The 17,818-nt window shown below is 64.0% G+C and overlaps 3 protein-coding genes across 3 annotated transcripts; 1 reads left to right on the top strand and 2 right to left on the bottom strand.

The window, feature by feature from the left end:
* Positions 1 to 277: 277 nt before the first annotated feature.
* Positions 278 to 4,525, top strand: CHLRE_07g335350v5 (uncharacterized protein). Its single transcript, XM_043064257.1, has 3 exons — positions 278 to 1,744; positions 1,819 to 2,196; positions 2,297 to 4,525. The coding sequence occupies exons 1-3, from the start codon at positions 992 to 994 to the stop codon at positions 2,981 to 2,983; spliced, it is 1,818 nt and encodes a 605-aa protein (XP_042922825.1). The 5' UTR covers positions 278 to 991; the 3' UTR covers positions 2,984 to 4,525.
* Positions 4,526 to 4,719: 194 nt separating this feature from the next.
* CHLRE_07g335300v5 (uncharacterized protein) lies at positions 4,720 to 11,527 on the bottom strand. The gene is made up of 16 exons (XM_001700100.2): positions 11,254 to 11,527; positions 11,147 to 11,193; positions 10,932 to 10,994; positions 10,181 to 10,303; positions 9,886 to 9,933; positions 9,498 to 9,629; positions 9,099 to 9,192; positions 8,426 to 8,567; positions 7,889 to 7,991; positions 7,565 to 7,652; positions 7,208 to 7,333; positions 6,854 to 6,945; positions 6,565 to 6,649; positions 6,235 to 6,297; positions 5,945 to 6,038; positions 4,720 to 5,695 (listed from the first exon to the last, which is right to left on the bottom strand). Exons 1-16 carry the CDS (start codon positions 11,258 to 11,260, stop codon positions 5,623 to 5,625), a joined length of 1,380 nt encoding a protein of 459 aa, XP_001700152.1. The 5' UTR covers positions 11,261 to 11,527; the 3' UTR covers positions 4,720 to 5,622.
* Positions 11,528 to 12,027: 500 nt separating this feature from the next.
* Positions 12,028 to 17,547, bottom strand: CHLRE_07g335250v5 (uncharacterized protein). The gene is made up of 9 exons (XM_043064256.1): positions 16,526 to 17,547; positions 16,276 to 16,359; positions 15,914 to 16,109; positions 15,687 to 15,786; positions 15,300 to 15,453; positions 15,175 to 15,207; positions 14,798 to 14,995; positions 14,449 to 14,638; positions 12,028 to 14,332 (listed from the first exon to the last, which is right to left on the bottom strand). The coding sequence occupies exons 1-9, from the start codon at positions 17,429 to 17,431 to the stop codon at positions 12,804 to 12,806; spliced, it is 3,390 nt and encodes a 1,129-aa protein (XP_042922824.1). The 5' UTR covers positions 17,432 to 17,547; the 3' UTR covers positions 12,028 to 12,803.
* Between the last annotated feature and the right edge of the window lie 271 nt (positions 17,548 to 17,818).

Genomic DNA, 17,818 nt, shown 5'->3' with positions numbered 1-17,818 from the left:
CTCCCCTGGGCGGCGGGCATGGGTAGGCATGGCAACGCAACGCAAGGGGCGTGAGCTGGCGTTTTGCCCCGTTCGCGCATCCATGCGCGCGCATCACAGCCCACATAACATCAGCATGAAACATTGATTCCTATGCGCAAATGTCGAGGGGGTAACAGGCCAGGGGGACCCTGCAGGAGCGCGTGGACAGGCTGACGTGTCGTCCTTGCGTGCATGAGGGGAGCGGGCTTGCAAGTGCATTGGAAGCATTCACAGCGGTCAAGTAGTGTTGGCACATAATAAGCTACATGCGCTTCATTCGCATTTGAGTACAGAGCCACTGACGTTTGCTCCTCGCCGAAATGCTGCCAAGACAGAGAGTCCCTGCGGCTAGGGCAGCTGAAAATGCTAGCCAAAGCCCCTTGCTGCTACCTTATCCGTCGTTGCTCGACTCTGCCGACAGTGGACCGAACTTTACGAGAAGTCAGCTCGAGGACACGCTAGCCTTCCTGACGGAACACGTGGATGCAGCAAAACTAAGTAGCGTGGACCAGGAGCCGCTGGTTGTGGATCTGGTGGCACTGTTCGGTCTGGCATTGCGGAGCTCGGTGCCAGCCCCCGGCCCCCCACCTCCCGGCCCATCCACCTGCTCTGGGTCCTCCTCCGTGGGCGCCAGTGGCAGCAGCACCTCCATGCCTTATGTCACTGACGAGGCACGGCAGCTGTACAGGCGCATTCGCGTCAGGCTCAGCGAACTGCTTGTGCAGGACATCCTCATCATCGACGACCGAAACAGCCGCCTCCGCGCGCTACTGCTCGACCTGCTGCTGCGGACGCACGTGCTGCAGTGCTACAGCTCTCCGCTGAGCATATACGCGCAGCTGCTTCGCGCGCGGCCGTCACGGCGCAACCTGGAGGGAGCGCAGGAGGTCTTGTGAGAGGTGCAGCACGTGGGTGCAGCAGTTGACGCTTGTAGTTGTCTTTGGCAGCACGAGTTGCTTGGCACCCGGACATGAGTGGCCTTAAAAGCGAGGAGTTCAGCAGCAAGGACGTGACGGAGAAGCCGCATCCCAACATATACATTCAGTTGGAAGATTGTTATGACAGCCACCTGGACAGGGAGCTAGCTGGCAGCCGGCTGCTGGAGGCGTGGGCCGCATGCATGCTCGCGTACGCAGCCAGGGCAACGGCGGGTGGCCCAGCGGACGGTGGTACCGGCACGATCTTCACCATATCGCCCTGTCTCTTTAACCGGGGGGTTTGGGATCAGTACTGGTCGACAGGTGACCTGGCTGCGGCGCCGGCGCTGCAGGCGCTGTTGTCGCTTGCGACTGTACGTAACCTGGCCTCCCTCGACCGCGGCAGCAGCTACGGCCAGGCAGCGGCGGCGGCAGCAACTGGGTCGGAGGACGGCGAATGCGGGCCTCCCTGGACGCTGATCCACCCAGCTGCAGGGCAGACTGCCAGTGTTTCTGCGCTGCTTGCGGGCGGCGGGGAGCTTGCGCTTCAAGTCTGGCAACGCATCTTGGACCGGCGCCTAGCGGCAGCCGCAACGGCCAGCAGCAGCGTGGTCGGCCCGGCAGTCGCTGCCGGCGTCGCAGAGGACTGGGCGCGTGGCCCTGGCAGCCTGCCGCGGCCGGGGCTTGAGCAGCTGCGGGCTCAGGAGGCGGAGGTGAAGCGCCTGCAGGCGGCGAGGCGGGAAGTGTACCGGTCCTTGCAGGCGGCAGATGAAGCCCAGCAGCAACAAAAGCAGCAACAAAAGCAGGTTGAGGATTAGGAGCAGGGGCGAGCGGGCAGCGACAGCAGCAGGGCGTGGGGGCATGGCCGGCCCAGGGCCAGGCGAAGGGCCGCGGCGGCGCAGCGGGCAAGTCACGGCAGGGGCAGGCTCAAGGGCAGGAGCGGGGTCAGCCTGGGGGCGGTGCAGGCGCCAGCAGCAGCCAAGCCACGGCCCTGACTCCTGAGCGCAGGGCGGAGCTGGAGTCGCGGGCGGCGGCCCTGACAGCGCAGCTGCGGCAGGCCCGCCACCTGCCGGCGGTGGTGCCCACGTCGGAACGTGACACGGTCAAGCCAATTCAGAAGGGCTACATATCTGTACCGCTCGAGAGAGCGCAGCACACGCTTTATACCGGCGACCCAGCTCTCCGGCTCGGCCCGCCGGGCTATCGCATCCACTTCACGACCACTTCTGTGGTGATGGAGGCTTTCGTCGAGGAGGCGGTGAGTCGGCGGCTCTCTCACCTTATCTGCCTGTGCACTGCCAGGTGTTGCCTCTTACAACTGCAGCACGTGTGCTCATGTACACTCTTTGCTTATGCAGCCGGGCATGGGCTATCACTGCTTTGTGCGCCCTTACGTGGCCGCGCGTGCTGTGGCGGCAGAGCTGCGCTTGCGCGGAGTCGTGCTGCCAGCGGGCCTGGAGAAACTGCTAGAGGAGGCGCCGGAGGCAATCAATGACGATGACGTCAGCTGGATGAACAAGATCCTGCGGCGGGCTGGCAAGGAGTTGATGCTGCCGCAGCCGCTGCCAGCTCAGCTGGCGCTGCCGCCGTGGAACGACGCGGCGACGTCCGATGTCTGCATTCGCCTGGCGAACGCGGCTCGGGCGGAGTGGGTGAAGTGGGCTGCTCAGCAGTCACCTTCCCTAATCACGCGGGACGAGTGTCCTATTGACGCGACCATGAATGCAAGGGCAGCCTGCAGTGCCGTTGACTGCGCACTGACAGCAGCGCGGCTGCTGGCTCGGTCAGCGCCGCCCTCGGTACAGGCCCGTCGCGCGGCCGTCCGCCGGCTGCGGCAGCTGTGGCGGTGCTACTGTGCGGCTCTGGAGGCGGCTCTGGGGCTGGTGCAGCGCGGGCGCGGTGCGGAGGAGGCAACCGCCGCGGCGCAGGGGAAGCGCCTGCTACCCGACAAGCACTTCGGCACTGTGTGGGGCATCCTCTCCGTGACAGCCCTGACGTCTTCAGGCTGCTACCAGAGGAGGGCAGGGGGCTGGCAGGCCAAGTGACGTCAGCAGCAGGTGGAGGTGACACCAAGAGTGGCGCAGGTAGGGAGTGGCGTGCGACTGTGTTTAGGCACGCCGCCCAAGTAAGGGCACAGCCGCTTACTCCCCGTACCCATTTGCCCTCCCCGGGTAGTGAATATCGACTCCGAAGCCTGCCCTCAGCAGCCCTCCGTCTCAAAAGGGCTCACATACTGCACCGGAGGGACGAGGCTGGCATAGACATACTGTGGGCGTGCGAAGAGCTGCATTCTACTGCCGTGCTGGTGGCGGCAGTGCTGCCACAGGAGTGCGCGATGGCGGCACAGCAAGGCGCCAACGGGTCTGCGGGGCCTGACGGTGCAGAGCAGCCGGGCCGGTACCGGGTGCCTTTGGCTGTGGAGAGCATAGCTGGGCTGTTTGGTCCGGACGGGCCCTGTCCCAACCCGCAGTGGCAGGCGGATGTGCGGGAGGCCTTTGCCAGCGCGGGCGCCGTAGCCGCAAACGCCCCACAGCAGGAGCTGTCGCCGGAGCAGCTGCAGGCGTGCGCGTCCAGGGCCCATGCGGCGCTACAGCAGCAGCGGGACCCCCAGCAGACGCAGGCGGCTGCGGCGCTGCTGGTGCCGCCGGCCGCGTGCGGTCTGCACTGCGGCGGCGCTACGCCGGCCGCCGGCTGTGGCTGTGCGACAACCCGGGGTGTATGCCTGCTGCGGAGCTGGATGCGAGTGGCTGGCCGCTACCGCCTCAGTCCTGTGCGGGCGCCGGGGCCTGGGTGTGGTGCGGCGGCTGCGAGTCGAGCTTGTACTGCAGCGATGGGTGCCGGCTGGCGCACTGGCAGGCCGGGCACGGGGCTGTGCGCCGCCTCTGTCGCAGGGCTGTGGTGCAGGGCGTAGGCGAATGTCTGTCGCTCATGCCACAAACCATGGAGAAGGGGCAAACACAGAGGCATGGGTCAAAATTCAGCCAAGGATGTAGCCGATATTGTGAAGCTGCTTGGCTTAACTGCTAATGGAGTTGCGTAGCTATGGATGGTGGCCGCTCCGTGCGGGTGGGGCGCGGCGCCTGGACGATTGGGGGGAGGGGGGGCCGAGGGCCCCGCACAAGGCGGAAAGGCTGCAGTGCATGTAAGTCGGGACAAGGCTATGGGCTCTCCTTATGGCTGAACAGCTGGCGGACATGGGTATGATCAGCGTGCGGGAAAGGAGATGTTATGGGGTTCTCGGCGAGTGACCCGGCTTGGTGGCAGTGCCTGGATTAGCGATGACGAGTGATTGTGAGTGAGTATGCTGCAGCGTGTGTGTGTGCAGAGTCTGGAGGACGGGGCGCTTGTCCTGTCCTTTCCAGCCGTCCGGCCTAGGTCCGTGATGTGAGGAGGTAGATAGGTTGATCCCGTCTTAGCGCTAACCCTCTTACACCGTCCTGAGTGGTCGTCTGTCCAGCTGTCCTAGGCGCAAGCTCAACACATTGCTTCGGCATGTGGGGACGCCGCGTTGGTGAGAGCCACGGATGGCCCTAATACGCCATGGGGGCATGTCGCTCCCGCGGAGGGCACTGTAAACTGTCGGCCTGAAGCGGTTGAGGACTCCGACCTGGGCGTCTTCAGCGGCATGCACAGCTAGCACCGGCCAGCTAGCACTCCAGCTCTCATTCCGTACTACAGACTGCGATTGCTGCCACGTTGTGGTGCAGGGTTGGTGCCTACGATACCTCAGGGCTAAGCCGCAAGTCTTCTGAACAGCATTTGTGCAGCATACAAGACATGTTGGTCCGTGTGATTACAATACTGTTCAGGAGACCCCAACAGCCTGCATGTGCCGCTTCAACCAAGGGCTGGGGCGCCAGCCGTGAATGTTCTCGCACAGTACCATCGCGGGGCTTGCATCACCACTGATCAGGCTTACCGTACTGGGACAGGTGGCTGAAGCGCCCAAGACAGGCATATGGGAGCGACAATGCGAATGCATTTGCCTTGCTTACAGCGCGTCGGCTGCTTGCGCCTTGGTCGTGCAGCGTCACACTGCCGGCCTCCTTTTGGGGCAGCCTTCAATCTAGTCTGCGCCCACTCCACCCGCACTCGGTTTCACAATACCGGAGATCTCCCTCGCTCCAGCGTGCGTGCCTCCGATGAGCGCCCACGTTATGCCCCACACCGAGTCACCATCCCACTCACTAACTTCTTCCGCACAGCCCCTTGTCCAGGCCCCTTCACCACGCGGCCACGTCCCCGCGTGAAGACACGCTGCAAATGCGGGGCGGGACAACAGACTTGCACTCTCGCGAGCAAGGTATGAAGCCGAGCTCTCACTGCTGGGGAATGGTTATCTTCTCAAGTAAGCCACAATCACAGTTATGCCCTCCACTTCAACTGTCAACTGTCAAGCATCCACAGCCCTACCTCTGAGCCACACACACCCTTCAAGAGCTGATCTGCATTCCTATCCACCCCACCCCATTCCCACATCATCTTACAGAGATGATCCCTTGCAACCCCTTGTCCAAGCACAAGCATGTGCGCATGTCCTCGGCCTCTGAGCATTCATCCATTCCTGCTCCGTACCCTCACCAAGCACCGCCCCTTGCTTCCAAGATGCTCAGCTGTATCGAAGCTTTAAGATCCGAGTTGCTGCCTTCTGCACCTCGTACAGCCGGCCCAAAGCCGCTGCCGCTTACTGCGGGGGCGGCTTGAACATCACGCAGCTGTTGTGGCCGCCGAAGCCGAACGAGTTCGAGAGCGCCACCCTGATGTCCGACGAAATGCATAGCACGAAATGCGTATACTCGTAAGTACAGGCATCTGATAAGACACTGCAAGATACCTTCAGTAAGTGCATAACAGCCCCGGGTCGAGTCCAATCCGCGGTTGAACACACTTCCCCTTGTGCCCGCGGTGACCCGGCGTATCCCTGCAGCCCTTCAGTCCGTCGACAGGCCCCACACAGCGCGACGCCCCACAGCCCTGTGTCTTCCACCTCCCTAACGCCCACTCACTTGATGGGGTGGTGCTGCTTGGCGCCCGCCACCACGCGCACCAGGTCCACGCCCGCCTCGGGGGTGTGCAGGTTGATGCTCGGGTGGAGCCAACCTGACGGCCATGCATACAGCCGCAAACACACCAAGGTCACCGCGTCAACACACGGCATAAGGTCATGGGTATCGTATTGCCGGTGCAGGCGGGCGGGACAGGCTCTCTGGGCAGGCCAAGTGCACCTGCACCACTGGGCGAGTCATGCATGCATCCGAGCAGGCAGGCCAGCAGGCCAGCCAGCAACCGCCCTCACCCGTCTGGATGGCCTTGATGGTCGCTACCGCCTCTACTGCGCTAGCGCCGCCCAACAGATGGCCTGAGAGAGCCACACACAGACACAAATGTTGCATAGATGTGAAAGAAGCGGCACACAGTTGCGATGACAGCATGAAGGGCTCGCTTGCCAGCATTACGCACAGTAATTGTAGGGCTGCCATGCGCCCCTACACGTGCACACAACACACACACACGTATACACCGTGCGTGCTGCCGTTGTTTAGTGCTCTCAAGACATACACACGCAGGGCACGTGTACACCGACCGCGTGTGGCCAGGCCCTCATCCCTCACTCCACAGCACTGACCGATCATGGACTTGGTGGCGTTGATGCGCAGGTCCGAATGGTTGAACACCGTGTTGATCGCCCGGTACTCAGCCATGTCGCCAGCCTGGTTCAGCAAGCCACAGCAAGCACGTGTACGAAATAAATGATGTCCATTGTGCCCTTATGCGCTGATTCCGCGCACTGCACGTCTGAGCGACAGCAGCACCCCAGCCACGCGGCGCCCTGCGCCGGCGCCCCCCAGCAACCCTGTGTCCTCGGCCCGCACGCATCCACCACGGCGCCGACCTGCCCTGGCCGCCCGTCGCACCTGTGTGGACGTGGCGTGCGCGTTCACGTAGTTGACGTCAGAGGCGGACAGACCCGTAGACGCCAGCGCGCGCTGCAGGCACATGATCACACCTGCAGAGGAGCAGGAGGGGCAGCAGTAGCAGGAGGAGGAAGGGGTTAGCAAGGTTAACAAGGAGTTTGCACGCGCGTCCATACGGAGGCTGGTGTCCGACACCGCGACCTCCAGCAGGGTGGCCAGCACTTGCGAACGCCCGCCATCCGACTGCCCATCCATCCATCCACACATCCACCCGCCCGCCTGACGGCCAGCCTGCCTGCCTGGCTGTCTGGCCACCTGGCTGGCTGCCTGGCCGCCTCAGCACACGCCACTCACCCTTGCCCTCTGGCTGCGGCTCCGTCATGTGGTGGGCGTCGCAGGTGACCGCCCCGCCCACGTACTCGGCGTAGATGCGGGCGCCACGCGCCTTGGCGTGCTCATACTCCTCCAGCACCAGCACACCTGGAGGTGGTTGGGAGCAGCAGTTGGAACATTCAGTTGAAGAAGAGATTAGCACTCGCTGACAGGTGAGATCGGGGCGGGCGTGACAAGGAACCTGGCACGATGCGTTGGTAATTCGCGAGCCTCACTCGGCGCACATATGGGCAACCCAAACAACGGGGCTTTAGACCGGTCCCCAAGACGTCCCTTGGAGCCGGTAGTCCTTTACCGTACGCCACTGCCAGTACCTACCCGCGCCCTCGCCCATAACGAAGCCATCACGGTCCGTGTCCCAAGGCCGCGACGCGGCGGCGGGGTCATCGTTGCGCTTGGACAGGGCCTGAGAGAGCACAGGGGCAGGTGTGCACGGGTGCAGCTTCAGGCTCACGCAGCCACAGACCTCCGCTCTGCCCTTTGGCTGCACGTCCTCCTGGAGACCGCTGCCTGCGCCCTTTTGCACCCGCGTGTTCAGAGCCCGCATCCCAGCCTACGCTGCATTGCCACACAAACCCAGACCTACACGCATACAATTTCTTCTCCCCAGCACACACATACCCACAAGCGCGCGCCACGCACCTTGCACGCAATGAAGCCGCCAATGCCGGAGGGGATGATTGCGGCGTCACCCGCACCCGCCAGCATCAGGTCCGCGTCACCGCGCCGGATGTGCTCTGCCGAGCTGCAATACGGGAGGGCGCAGTGCAGCGCAGTAAGATGCAGTAAGATGCAGCGCAGAAGCACAGGTGCGCTTACCCTATTGTGCTGAGGTGTCTCAGGCCGCATGCTCACACACTTGCATCGTATGCCGCCCCTTCCATCATCTCGCTTGCCCCCCAGATTCCCGCTCATGCACATCTCCGTCGCCCACTCCCGCCCCCGCCCAGCTCCGCGGCCGACCGCAGCTCCACCTTCCCGCACCGTTGCAGCCTCCCTACCCCACTTCAGGTGGGTGGGAACCGACCACCACTATTCCCATCCCCATTCGCGCCTGCCCATCGAGCACCGCAGCATCCCCTAGCAACTATTGATTAGGGAAACCGAAACGCGCGCCCGCCCGTTGGTATGCGTGTGCGTGTGTGTACGGTATGTGTGTGGCTCCCGTCTCTCGCTCACTTCATGATACAGTAGTTGCCGGTTGCGCAGGCTGTGGAGATGGAGTAGTTGGGTCCCATGAAGCCGATGTCCATGGCCAGCATGGCGCCGCCCATGTTGGTGATGGCGAAGGGAATGCAGAAGGGGTTCATCTTGCGGTAGCCTGGCGGGAGGGCGGCGGTGGCAGGGGGTGGAGGGGAGGTGTGAAGGACAGTGGCAGGTTTAGCAACCGGTGCCCCGATGCATTTCCACCTGGTCCTGCCATGTCTCACATTCCGTAGCTGTGTTAGCTCTCGGCAACCAACTGCGTAACCTGAAATTGCATTTGCCGCTCTTGCTACCGCCTAAGCATGTTTCTCCCCCAGTTCTCCCATCGCCCAATCTCACTTCGCCTTCCCGCCGCTTCGCCCCCAGCAGGTACTCCGCCCCCCCTCGCGCTCCTCCGGCAGCAGTCCACGTGGCGCATCTTGCCATGTCCCTCCCTTGTACGTCGTAGCACCAACAAAAGCCCCGCTGAACGCTCGCTGAAACCCCGCGGACATATTCACCGTACCACCATGTTCACCGCCCCCTTCAACCCAGCAAGTTGCAGCGCGGCCCAGCGCACTCAGGTTTTGGTTCTCGTTAACCCCGTCCTGCACCTCCCCCTCTTTTGCCACCCGCCATCTCCGCTCCAGCGCTCCTCCCTGCTCACCCGACGTCTCCAGCGCCTCCACGGCGTTGGCGAATGAGGTCATGCCGCCCATGGCCGTGCCCACCAGCGTGCCACAGCGCATGCGGTCCAGGTCCTTAGGGGGGCAGGCAACAGCAGCACAGGCCCGGAGGTGGTGGTGTGTAAATGTGTGTGTGTGTATATTATGAATAGGACAAGGCGAAAGGTGCGGCACCGCGTGCAGCTGTGCATGTATGTCCGTGTACATTTGTAAGCGTGCGTGCGCCTGTCAGCCGAAGTGCCACATGGACTCAGTGCCGCGCCCACCCTCTAACTGCTACAACACTCGCGCCCGCCACACACACACACGAGCAACACTACTTCACAACTGTTGCCCTCCGCCTGTGCTCATGCTGCCGCCGCCGCCCCTGCTTGTCTCACCTTGATCTCCTGCCCGTCCCACGCCAGGCCCGCGTCCCCTAGCGCCTTCTTGCCAGCCACCAAGATATACTTGATTACAGCGTCCACGCGCTTCTCAAACTTCTTGGTGACATAGCCGGTGCAGTCAAGAGACTGTGGCAGGAGCAACAGGATTGGTGGTGCAGGCGGGACAGGTGGGCGGGGCAGGATCAGGACGCGTTGAGTATGGGCGTGGGGAGTGAAATCTCATTCTGGGGCATGTGGAGTGCGGGCGTCAGGCTGGGCAGCCGACACGACGGTACAGCGGCACGAGTATATGCCCGTCGGAAGCGCATGGAATTAGCCGTGACGTGCAGTTGCCCAGTCCTTGTTGCGCCGAAGTCCCCGAGGCGTGCCCCCACGCGCCCACCTTGATTTCGCCAGCGAAGCGCGTCGTGTAGTCCGCGCAGGGGAAGCCCTGCGGTGGGATTGGGGGCGTGCGGTGTGATCACCTCACCATGCAGCCCAATCTACACTGCTGTAGTGCTGGTTGGGCCCCGCCTCTTGATTGCGCGCACGTTGACCGGGCGCTTCACGTGCACACCACGTACACCCGCGCCGTACACCCCAGGCCCGACTCAACACCCTGCTGCGCGCACATTGAAGCACATACACGCCGACCATGTCCACGTGTGCTATCTTTAAACACACACGGAGTTACCCACCTCGATGTTTGTGATTCCGGACTTGCCGGCCAGCAGGTTGTTGTAGAACTCGTCGTGGTCATGGCCCAGGCACGACACCAGACCCATGCCCGTCACCACCACACGGCGTGGCGCCTTCTCAGTCTGTTCGAATCATGGGGGTTCAGCGCCAGGGAGGGGTGCGTTTGGGCTGGAGGCCTGGCGGCCAGGGCTGGCACTGTGTAAGCACGGCCCACATCCAGCGGGCTGTGTGTAATACATCGTCCCACCGCGACCGCACCACCACATTTTATGCGCCTCAATGAGGGAGGTATACACACACGCCTGGAGGAGTAGGGACATGCGCACTGGCGACAGTGCAAAGCTAGCGAGAGGCGTCGCGCCGCCAACCAATGCAAGACATTTCTGCCTGGGGAAGAAGCGGTTGCAACACCTGCCTCAAGGACCCGCCAACCCGCCAGCCTGCCGCACGTCTCAGGTCCTCTGCATCAGCTTGCAAACACAGCAGCGCCAGTACCACTGCCTCACGCCATACATGCGCGACCTTGAACCCCAGGCGCACGTAGCGAGTGGCGTGTCACTCGCTTTTACGCCAAGGCAGGTGTCCGTCCATGCATGCAGGCGTAAACCCTCGGAGCGGCCACCTTGCCACAGCTCCTGCTGCACACGCACCTGCCGCCCTCCCGCTCAGCCCCCAGCCCCGCCGGCTCACAGGTGCGGCGCCCTCGGCCCCCTGAGCTCCCCTCCATTTCTAACCACTACAGTCCCGTACCTTGGAAATGTCGTGCACGGCCGCGGAGACGCGGACCGTTTGGCATCGCGCCCGCCCGGGTAGCTGCACGCGCGCGAGGCCGCACAGTCAGCACATTATCCTTTAACAATGCACCCTGTCCTGATCTAAGCGCGGCCAGCTGAGTTGCATGTAACCGGGACTTGCAACGCCTACACACACGCGTGCGCACAGCAAGCCGAGTCCCGCATGCCCACCTTTCCACTGCGGAAAGCTTGCCGCTTGCCGAGGAAACTTTGTGAGCCTGCGAGTGAAGTCCACGTATGAGGTATTGTGACCTAGCGCTTCGCTTGCTAGAGCCTACCCAGCATCTTCGGCGGCCAGTCACCAAATAGGTGTCTTACGCCAGAGCGAATACGTATGTGTGCACTGATAAAGGGGTTGGCTCAAATCCGAGTCAGAGTATAACGCCTACACGAGCGGTGCAAGGATAGAATGGTCGTTCAGATACGTAGCCACGACTGCTGGTAAATTGAGCAAGCAACACAAGTAGTCACGCACTGCTCAAATCGGGGGCGCTGCAAATGACTAGATCTAGCAGCGAGTTGATGCATGCACGCTTTGGCCGCGCTCGACACGCACAGGCTTTAGTGCATACACCCTGCGATAGATATGTACATTCGCTGCATCAGCGTGCGCGCGATGTGGGTTGGGGTGGGAAGCGACTCCCCACACGCTCGCCCGTCGAGCGTGCCGACACCCTATTGACGCACCACTGCCGACTGCGGTCCACCTCCGGCTTTGGTCGCAGTGTGTGAATACATGCCCTTCCATCTCAACAATTAATTGTGTGCATAAGTGTTGTTCTCGAATCCGTGGCTGTCCGAGGCGACGAAGTCTTGACGGCGGGCTGCTCGACGGATTCCATTAACCGGTGAATTGACGAGTGTTGCGGAACTAATGCGTACGTAGACCAGAGCGGAAGGCGGAGTGGGCTTGAAGGCATGCCAGGATGTTCTGCGCCGCGTCCGAGACGATGCACGGATGATCTGCCTCTGGGATTGCTGTCGGAGCACGTGTACTGCTGTAGAGTTCCAGGGATCTTCCAGCAGGGGTGCGTCCAGCACCCTTGATATTGCAGGTGGCACAGCACACTACCAAAGTGGATCCCACGCATTGCACATAAGCACATTCGATATTCGCTTCGGTACGTTTGCACATCTGGTGCCGTTGGCCCTTGGGCGCCTGAGCACGGTCTGACCTCCCCACTGCAATCCCACACGACACCGCGGAAGACAACATGGCATTTGTTCAATTAACCCGCGGGCCACGGCACATTTCCCATTCAAAGCCAATAGCCGCAAACAAAGGTAGCGACGCGCTATTTCTCATCATGTGTAATCAACAGTGTGCTTCCATGAGCCAACGCTACATGGACCTGCAGTCCAGCACGCCACTAAGCAGGCGCCCAGAAATCAGTACTGCGCGGGTCCAGGCAGCACCTTGCCCAGATGCACCATGCGTTTCCCCATCCGGTAAGTAGCCAGGTAGCTTCTCAGTACACCGGCAGCCGCTGTCCTGCTCGCAAGAATGTCGAGCGTCATCGCGCATCCACCATGCCAGTGCGAAAGTACGGAGTCAACCCCCCAGGATAAGCGCCAGGCAGGCGTGTCTTGTTGCGAATGGGTAGCGGTCGAGCTTCTTCATAAGCCCCTCAAGCATGCGTCTGGCTGGCTGGCAGCCTCAGTTTCGAAGGCTTTAGAAAGAATGATATGTGAGCCGCACATGCAGCAAGAGTCACATGAATGGTTCACAACCATAACAATAAGCTGAATCTAGGTGATCACCTGAATCTCTTGAGTTTACATGATGATAGATGTCCGTGCACATGCAATCACGTCGATGATGCCTTTCTCAGTAAGGCCCCAGCCCTGACTGCGGGTAAGGCCCGGTGGCGCCGCCGGGGCTCTGAAAGTACTGCTGCGCATCAGGCGCGCTCGGGGAGTATGCCTGCTGCACCGCAGGCTCGCCGTACAAACCCATTGGCACCGCCACACCGCCCGCGCCGAGCATGGAGCTGGCGGGCCGGCCCGCGCCCGGACTGGGCAGCGGGCCGGCGGGTCCCGTCTTTCCATAAGCACCCGGCAGGTACATCCCGCTAGGTGATCCAAGCCCGCCCACACCGTAGTGTGCGGGCTGCCCATATGAGCCACGTGGGCTCTCATGCGGGCCGCGGACGGGGGCGGCGTCAGCGCCCAGCGGCGAAGGCCGCGCAACTTGCTGCGGCTGCGGGTAGAACCGCGGCAGCGGCTCGCCGCCGGCGCCGCCCAAGCTGCTGGCGGCCGGCGGCGCGCCGGTGCGGCCGACGTAAGGGCTTGAGCTGTAGGCGGCAGAGGCGAGGCCAGCCATGGTGGCGGCGCCGCGGCTGCGTCGTATCTCCTCCGCCGCCGCGCTCTCCGCCGCCATTGACGAACGCAGCGCCGCCATGGCGGCTGGGTCGTTGCTGTAGCCGGCGGCGCGGTTGCTGTAGCGCGCCGCCATCGCCACACTGGCAGGGCTGGCGGCGGCCGCAGCCAGGGATTGCGGCCCTCGGCCCGGGTACTTGGAGTAAACGCCTGGACTGCCGACGCCCGTGCCCAGGCGATAGCCGTAGGCCGGGCCTGCGCTGGCAGGCACGGGGCTGGCTAGACTGCCCAGAGTGTTCAGACCTTCGGTGTACGCGCCGGCGCCCTGCGGCGGGATGATCAGCGCTGGCGGCCGCAGCCGCGAGGGCGAGCCGCCGGCGCCGCCAGCGCTGCCGCCTCCGCCGTAGCCGCCCGGCGCTGCTGCAGCCATGGCGGCGGCCGCCATGTTGGAGTCCACGCCTGGTGCGGGTATGGGATTCCCGGCCAGATCGTAGAACATGGGGTTGCCACCCAGCATCATGCCAGGTGGCGGCGGCGGCGCCTGATTGATGTCCAGGAAGCTGCCGTAGGCGCCATTGCCGCCGCCGCCAGAGGTGCCGTAGGCGCCGCCGGCAGCGCTGCCACCGGCGCTGGACCAACGCGGCGCGACGCCGCCGCCGGAATAGTACTTGCCAGCTCGGGCTGAGGCACCAGGCGACTTGGTAAGCACGGCGCCCGCAGCGGCGGCAGCGGCCGCCGCCGCTGCACCCACGCCGACGTCGCGGTCGTGCCAGGGCGCCGACGGCGCGCCGGGCGCGGCGCCGCCGGCGGAGCGCGCTGCGGCAGCGCCCAGGCTCGCGCCCGGCCCCAGTGCCGACCAGGGGCCCGGCACGGCCGCCACGGTGGTGGGGCCGGGCGCCGGCGGCCAGGCCGCGGTACTGTACGGCATTGTACTGCGGTCGCCGTACATGGGGCTCACAGGCTGGCGGCGGCGGGTGGCGGCAGAGAAGATTGCGAGCGCGGCCAAGCCCACCACCAATGTGCCACCGACCGCGACACCTGCAGGAGCGGGGTGTTCGGTTGATCGTTGGATGGCGGCGATATCGGTGTAAAGGCTGTTGGGCGCACGCAAGCTACGTGAGGATACGGCAGTTCGACTGGTGCGCGCCACTCACCCACTATGGCGCCGACAGCTGCTGCGCCGCACAGGCTGCCGAATTTGGGATTTTCTGTGCAGGCGGCGTTGCTGGGAGGCGACGGGCTGCCGTCTGGCCCCAAGTTGGGCGTGGGGATGGATCCGGGCGCGGGAGCGGGCACCGTCTGGCCGCCCGACGGACGGCTGCTGGGGTCGGTGACCAACACCACCTGCACGCATGGCATGAACCGCAAGGTTGTGAGCCCTAGCGACAACACACTCACAAGGGCAGCAGGTTCCGCCGCCTGTTGAGTACTAGTACTCGCAGCAGCGCCGCCTGGCCTGAGTCCCTTACTTCGCCTCACGCTGATCATGCGCATCACACGAACCTGGCCTTGCGGAAGCCCGAACGTGGCAGCGACGCTCTCCGCAACCATGGCCCCGCTGATTGAGAACGACGCCTCGCTGCTGTTGCTGCCGGGGTTGGGTTTGCCTGTGTTCACAACCACGGTTCGCAGCAGCGCCGATGGCGCCACGCTGCTGGTGGATGCCGGAGGGGGCACCACACCGTAGCCGGGCGCGATGATCTGTGTTGGGAGAAGCCATGCAGATAGAACTGCTGAAGCGCAAGTCCCCAAGGAGTCGAAGCGTTCCAGGAGGCAGACGCGTGTGCAGCCTATCTAGCGTTAGCGAAGTCGCAGACGGTTATTGCAGGAGAGACCACAGGAGTCCCAAAACCTGTGGTAAACCCAGAACTGCCACTTACCGGCGTCGAGAGCAGCGCCTGCGTCATAGCGGCCTGCGGACACGAAACCATAACAAGTCATCTCACATGTCTCATGCAAACCCCGACAGCCATTTCACCACTAGGAAACGGGCGCGGCATCTTACCTGCTGGGCAGAGGTCGTGTTCGGCATGGCGAAGGTCGCAAGCAGGGCTGCATCGCAGCTGTTGGCCAGGGCCGCTTGTGCCGCGTCCGTGGGGACAGCTGGAAACGCCGCGACCGCGATAACGCTCTCATTCAAGCATGACACGGTCAGGATGCTGCAGTCACGCACAAGAAAGTACGTAAGCTATTAGGAAGCACGTGCACATGCACAGAGCTGAAGATGCGCAGTTGCGGTGTTGTTGACTGCCATGGGCGGGATTAGTGATGCAACGGCGGGCGCGGCGACCCGACATTCGGTCCGTTGGAACTGCGACCAGCCGGATGGGTGCACGGGGCGCGCAAGTGGCTACACCCGGCTCAGTCAAGCTCATGCTACCGGGTGTCATACCTGCAGTTGTTCAGCTTCAGGCTGATACATAGGCCGGCCGCCAGAGCCGACTCCACAGCGCGGGCGCAGGTCAAGCACACGCGAGGCGGCGGTGGCGAATCTGTGGTCGGGGCAGGCACGGGAATACCGGTTTAGGTAAAAATGGACACCGAAGCAGACGACTGCAAGAAGGTAGACTGCTTGGATGTATGCCACAGAGTCTGCGCGGGGCAATGGCAACAGCGCACCTGTCTGCAGCAGAGCCCTGCTACGAGCCTGCTGCTGTTGCTGCAGGTCCTGTGGGTCCTGTGGCTGCACCAGAGCCTGCTGCAAGTGTTGCTTGGCCTGCTCCAGTCGCTGCGGCTCCTCTTGCTCCGCCTCCTCTTGCTGCACCACCAGCCGCTCCAGCAGCCGCCGCGCGGAGGTTCCGCTGACCGAGTACACCTGCAGCAGCGCAGTGCCAGTGATACACACGGGTAGAATCAGTCTAGTCAGAGTTATACTGGCAGACGGGACGAGGCCGCCGCCACCTCACGGGGCTTTATCGCACGCCTCGCAAATGTTCATTACACGGGTCACCACAGTCCCTCCCTCACGACCCCCGCCCCACCGTCGTGATGAAGGCGCCCTCCACCGTGGTGGTGACGGCGTCGTTCTCCACGCCCACCGACTTGGCCACATTGTACGACACGGCCTGTAGCGGGCGGCACGGACCGCGCGTTGGCGGCGCCAATGGCAGCATGGGCAGCTTAGGGCAGAGCATTGTGATAACATAAAGATCGCGACATGTGCTCGAGTCCCAGCAGATTATTAATGGTAATACGTTATAGCTAATAGCATTTGTTGCAGCAGGGGCTCACCAGAAGTCGGGCCGGGGTCGGCACGTAGGTGGGCACACCCGTGTCCGTCGTGAACTGGGAGCCAATCGGTACCTGGCTCATTGGCAGTGGGGGCGGCGGTGACGGCAGCGGCGGCTGAGGCGAGGGCTGCGGCAGCACCGGCGGCGGCGAGTTCAGTGGTATCGGCGGCATCGGCGGCAGTGGTGGCAGGGGTGGAGATGGGTGTGGGCTTGGCGGTCGTGGCGTCGGCGGCTCCGGGCTAGGCGGCACCGGCGAAGGAGGCGGGCTAGGAGGGCGCGGCGGGAGTGGGTTTGGCGCCGGCGGTGAAGAAGGCGGCTGCGGAGCGGGAATGGGTGGCTGCGGCGTAGGCGGTGCCGGTGAGGGCGGAGCAGGTGACGGGGGCTCAGGGGAGCGTGCCGCTGGCGACGGCGGCCGGGGTGGTGCTGGGCTCGGAGGCGCGGGACCGAGGGCGAGTGGAGTGGCTGGCGCGGGCGGGGGGGCCGGCGGAGACGGCGGAGACGGCTCCGGCGACGGCGGTGACGGGCTTGGCGGGTTAGGAGACGGCGGCTTCGGGGGCGATGGGGGCGCGGGCGGCGGCGCCAGGGGCGGATTGGGACTGGGTGGCTGTGGTGGAGCCGGTGCCGGTGACGGCGGACCTGGGTTGGGTGGAGCCGGCGATGGAGGGCTCGGCGCTGAGGGACGGGGCGGTAGGGGCGCGGGCGATGGCGGCACGGGGCTAGGAGGAGCCGGCGGCGCTGGCGGCCCGGGCGGTGCTGGACTGGGCGGCAAAGGACTGGGTGGCGCCGGGGGCGCCGGGCTGGGAGGCACAGGGCTGGGCGGGCTGGGCGCCAGTGGTGCGGGAGACGGAGGCTGCGGAGGCGCCGGGCTAGGCGGTCCTGGGCTGGGTGGAAGAGGCGGAGACGGCATCAGAGGTGGGGCTGGGCTTGGAGGAGCGGGCGATGGCGGCACAGGGCTAGGTGGTACAGGCGATGGCGGGAATGGCGGCGCCGGGCTTGGGGGGACAGGGCTGGGTGGAAGAGGAGACGGTGGTGCCGGGCTGGGAGGAAGCGGTGGCGAAGGCATGAGAGGAGGTGCGGGGCTTGGAGGTGTAGGGGACGGTGGTGCCGGGCTTGGTGGCACAGGGGATGGAGGAGATGGAGGGAGCGGGCTCGGAGGAGCTGGGCTGGGTGGTGATGGTGGCGCTGGGCTCGGCGGGGCAGGGCTGGGCGGTGAGGGCGCCAGGGGTGCGGGGCTGGGTGGCGACGGATTCGGAGGACTAGGGCTGGGCGGCACTGGATCGAATTCCTGCAGCCC

This window comes from Chlamydomonas reinhardtii, chromosome 7, assembly GCF_000002595.2.
Source record: "Chlamydomonas reinhardtii strain CC-503 cw92 mt+ chromosome 7, whole genome shotgun sequence".
Lineage (NCBI taxonomy): Eukaryota > Viridiplantae > Chlorophyta > Chlorophyceae > Chlamydomonadales > Chlamydomonadaceae > Chlamydomonas > Chlamydomonas reinhardtii.
This window is presented reverse-complemented; position numbering and strand designations above follow the sequence as displayed.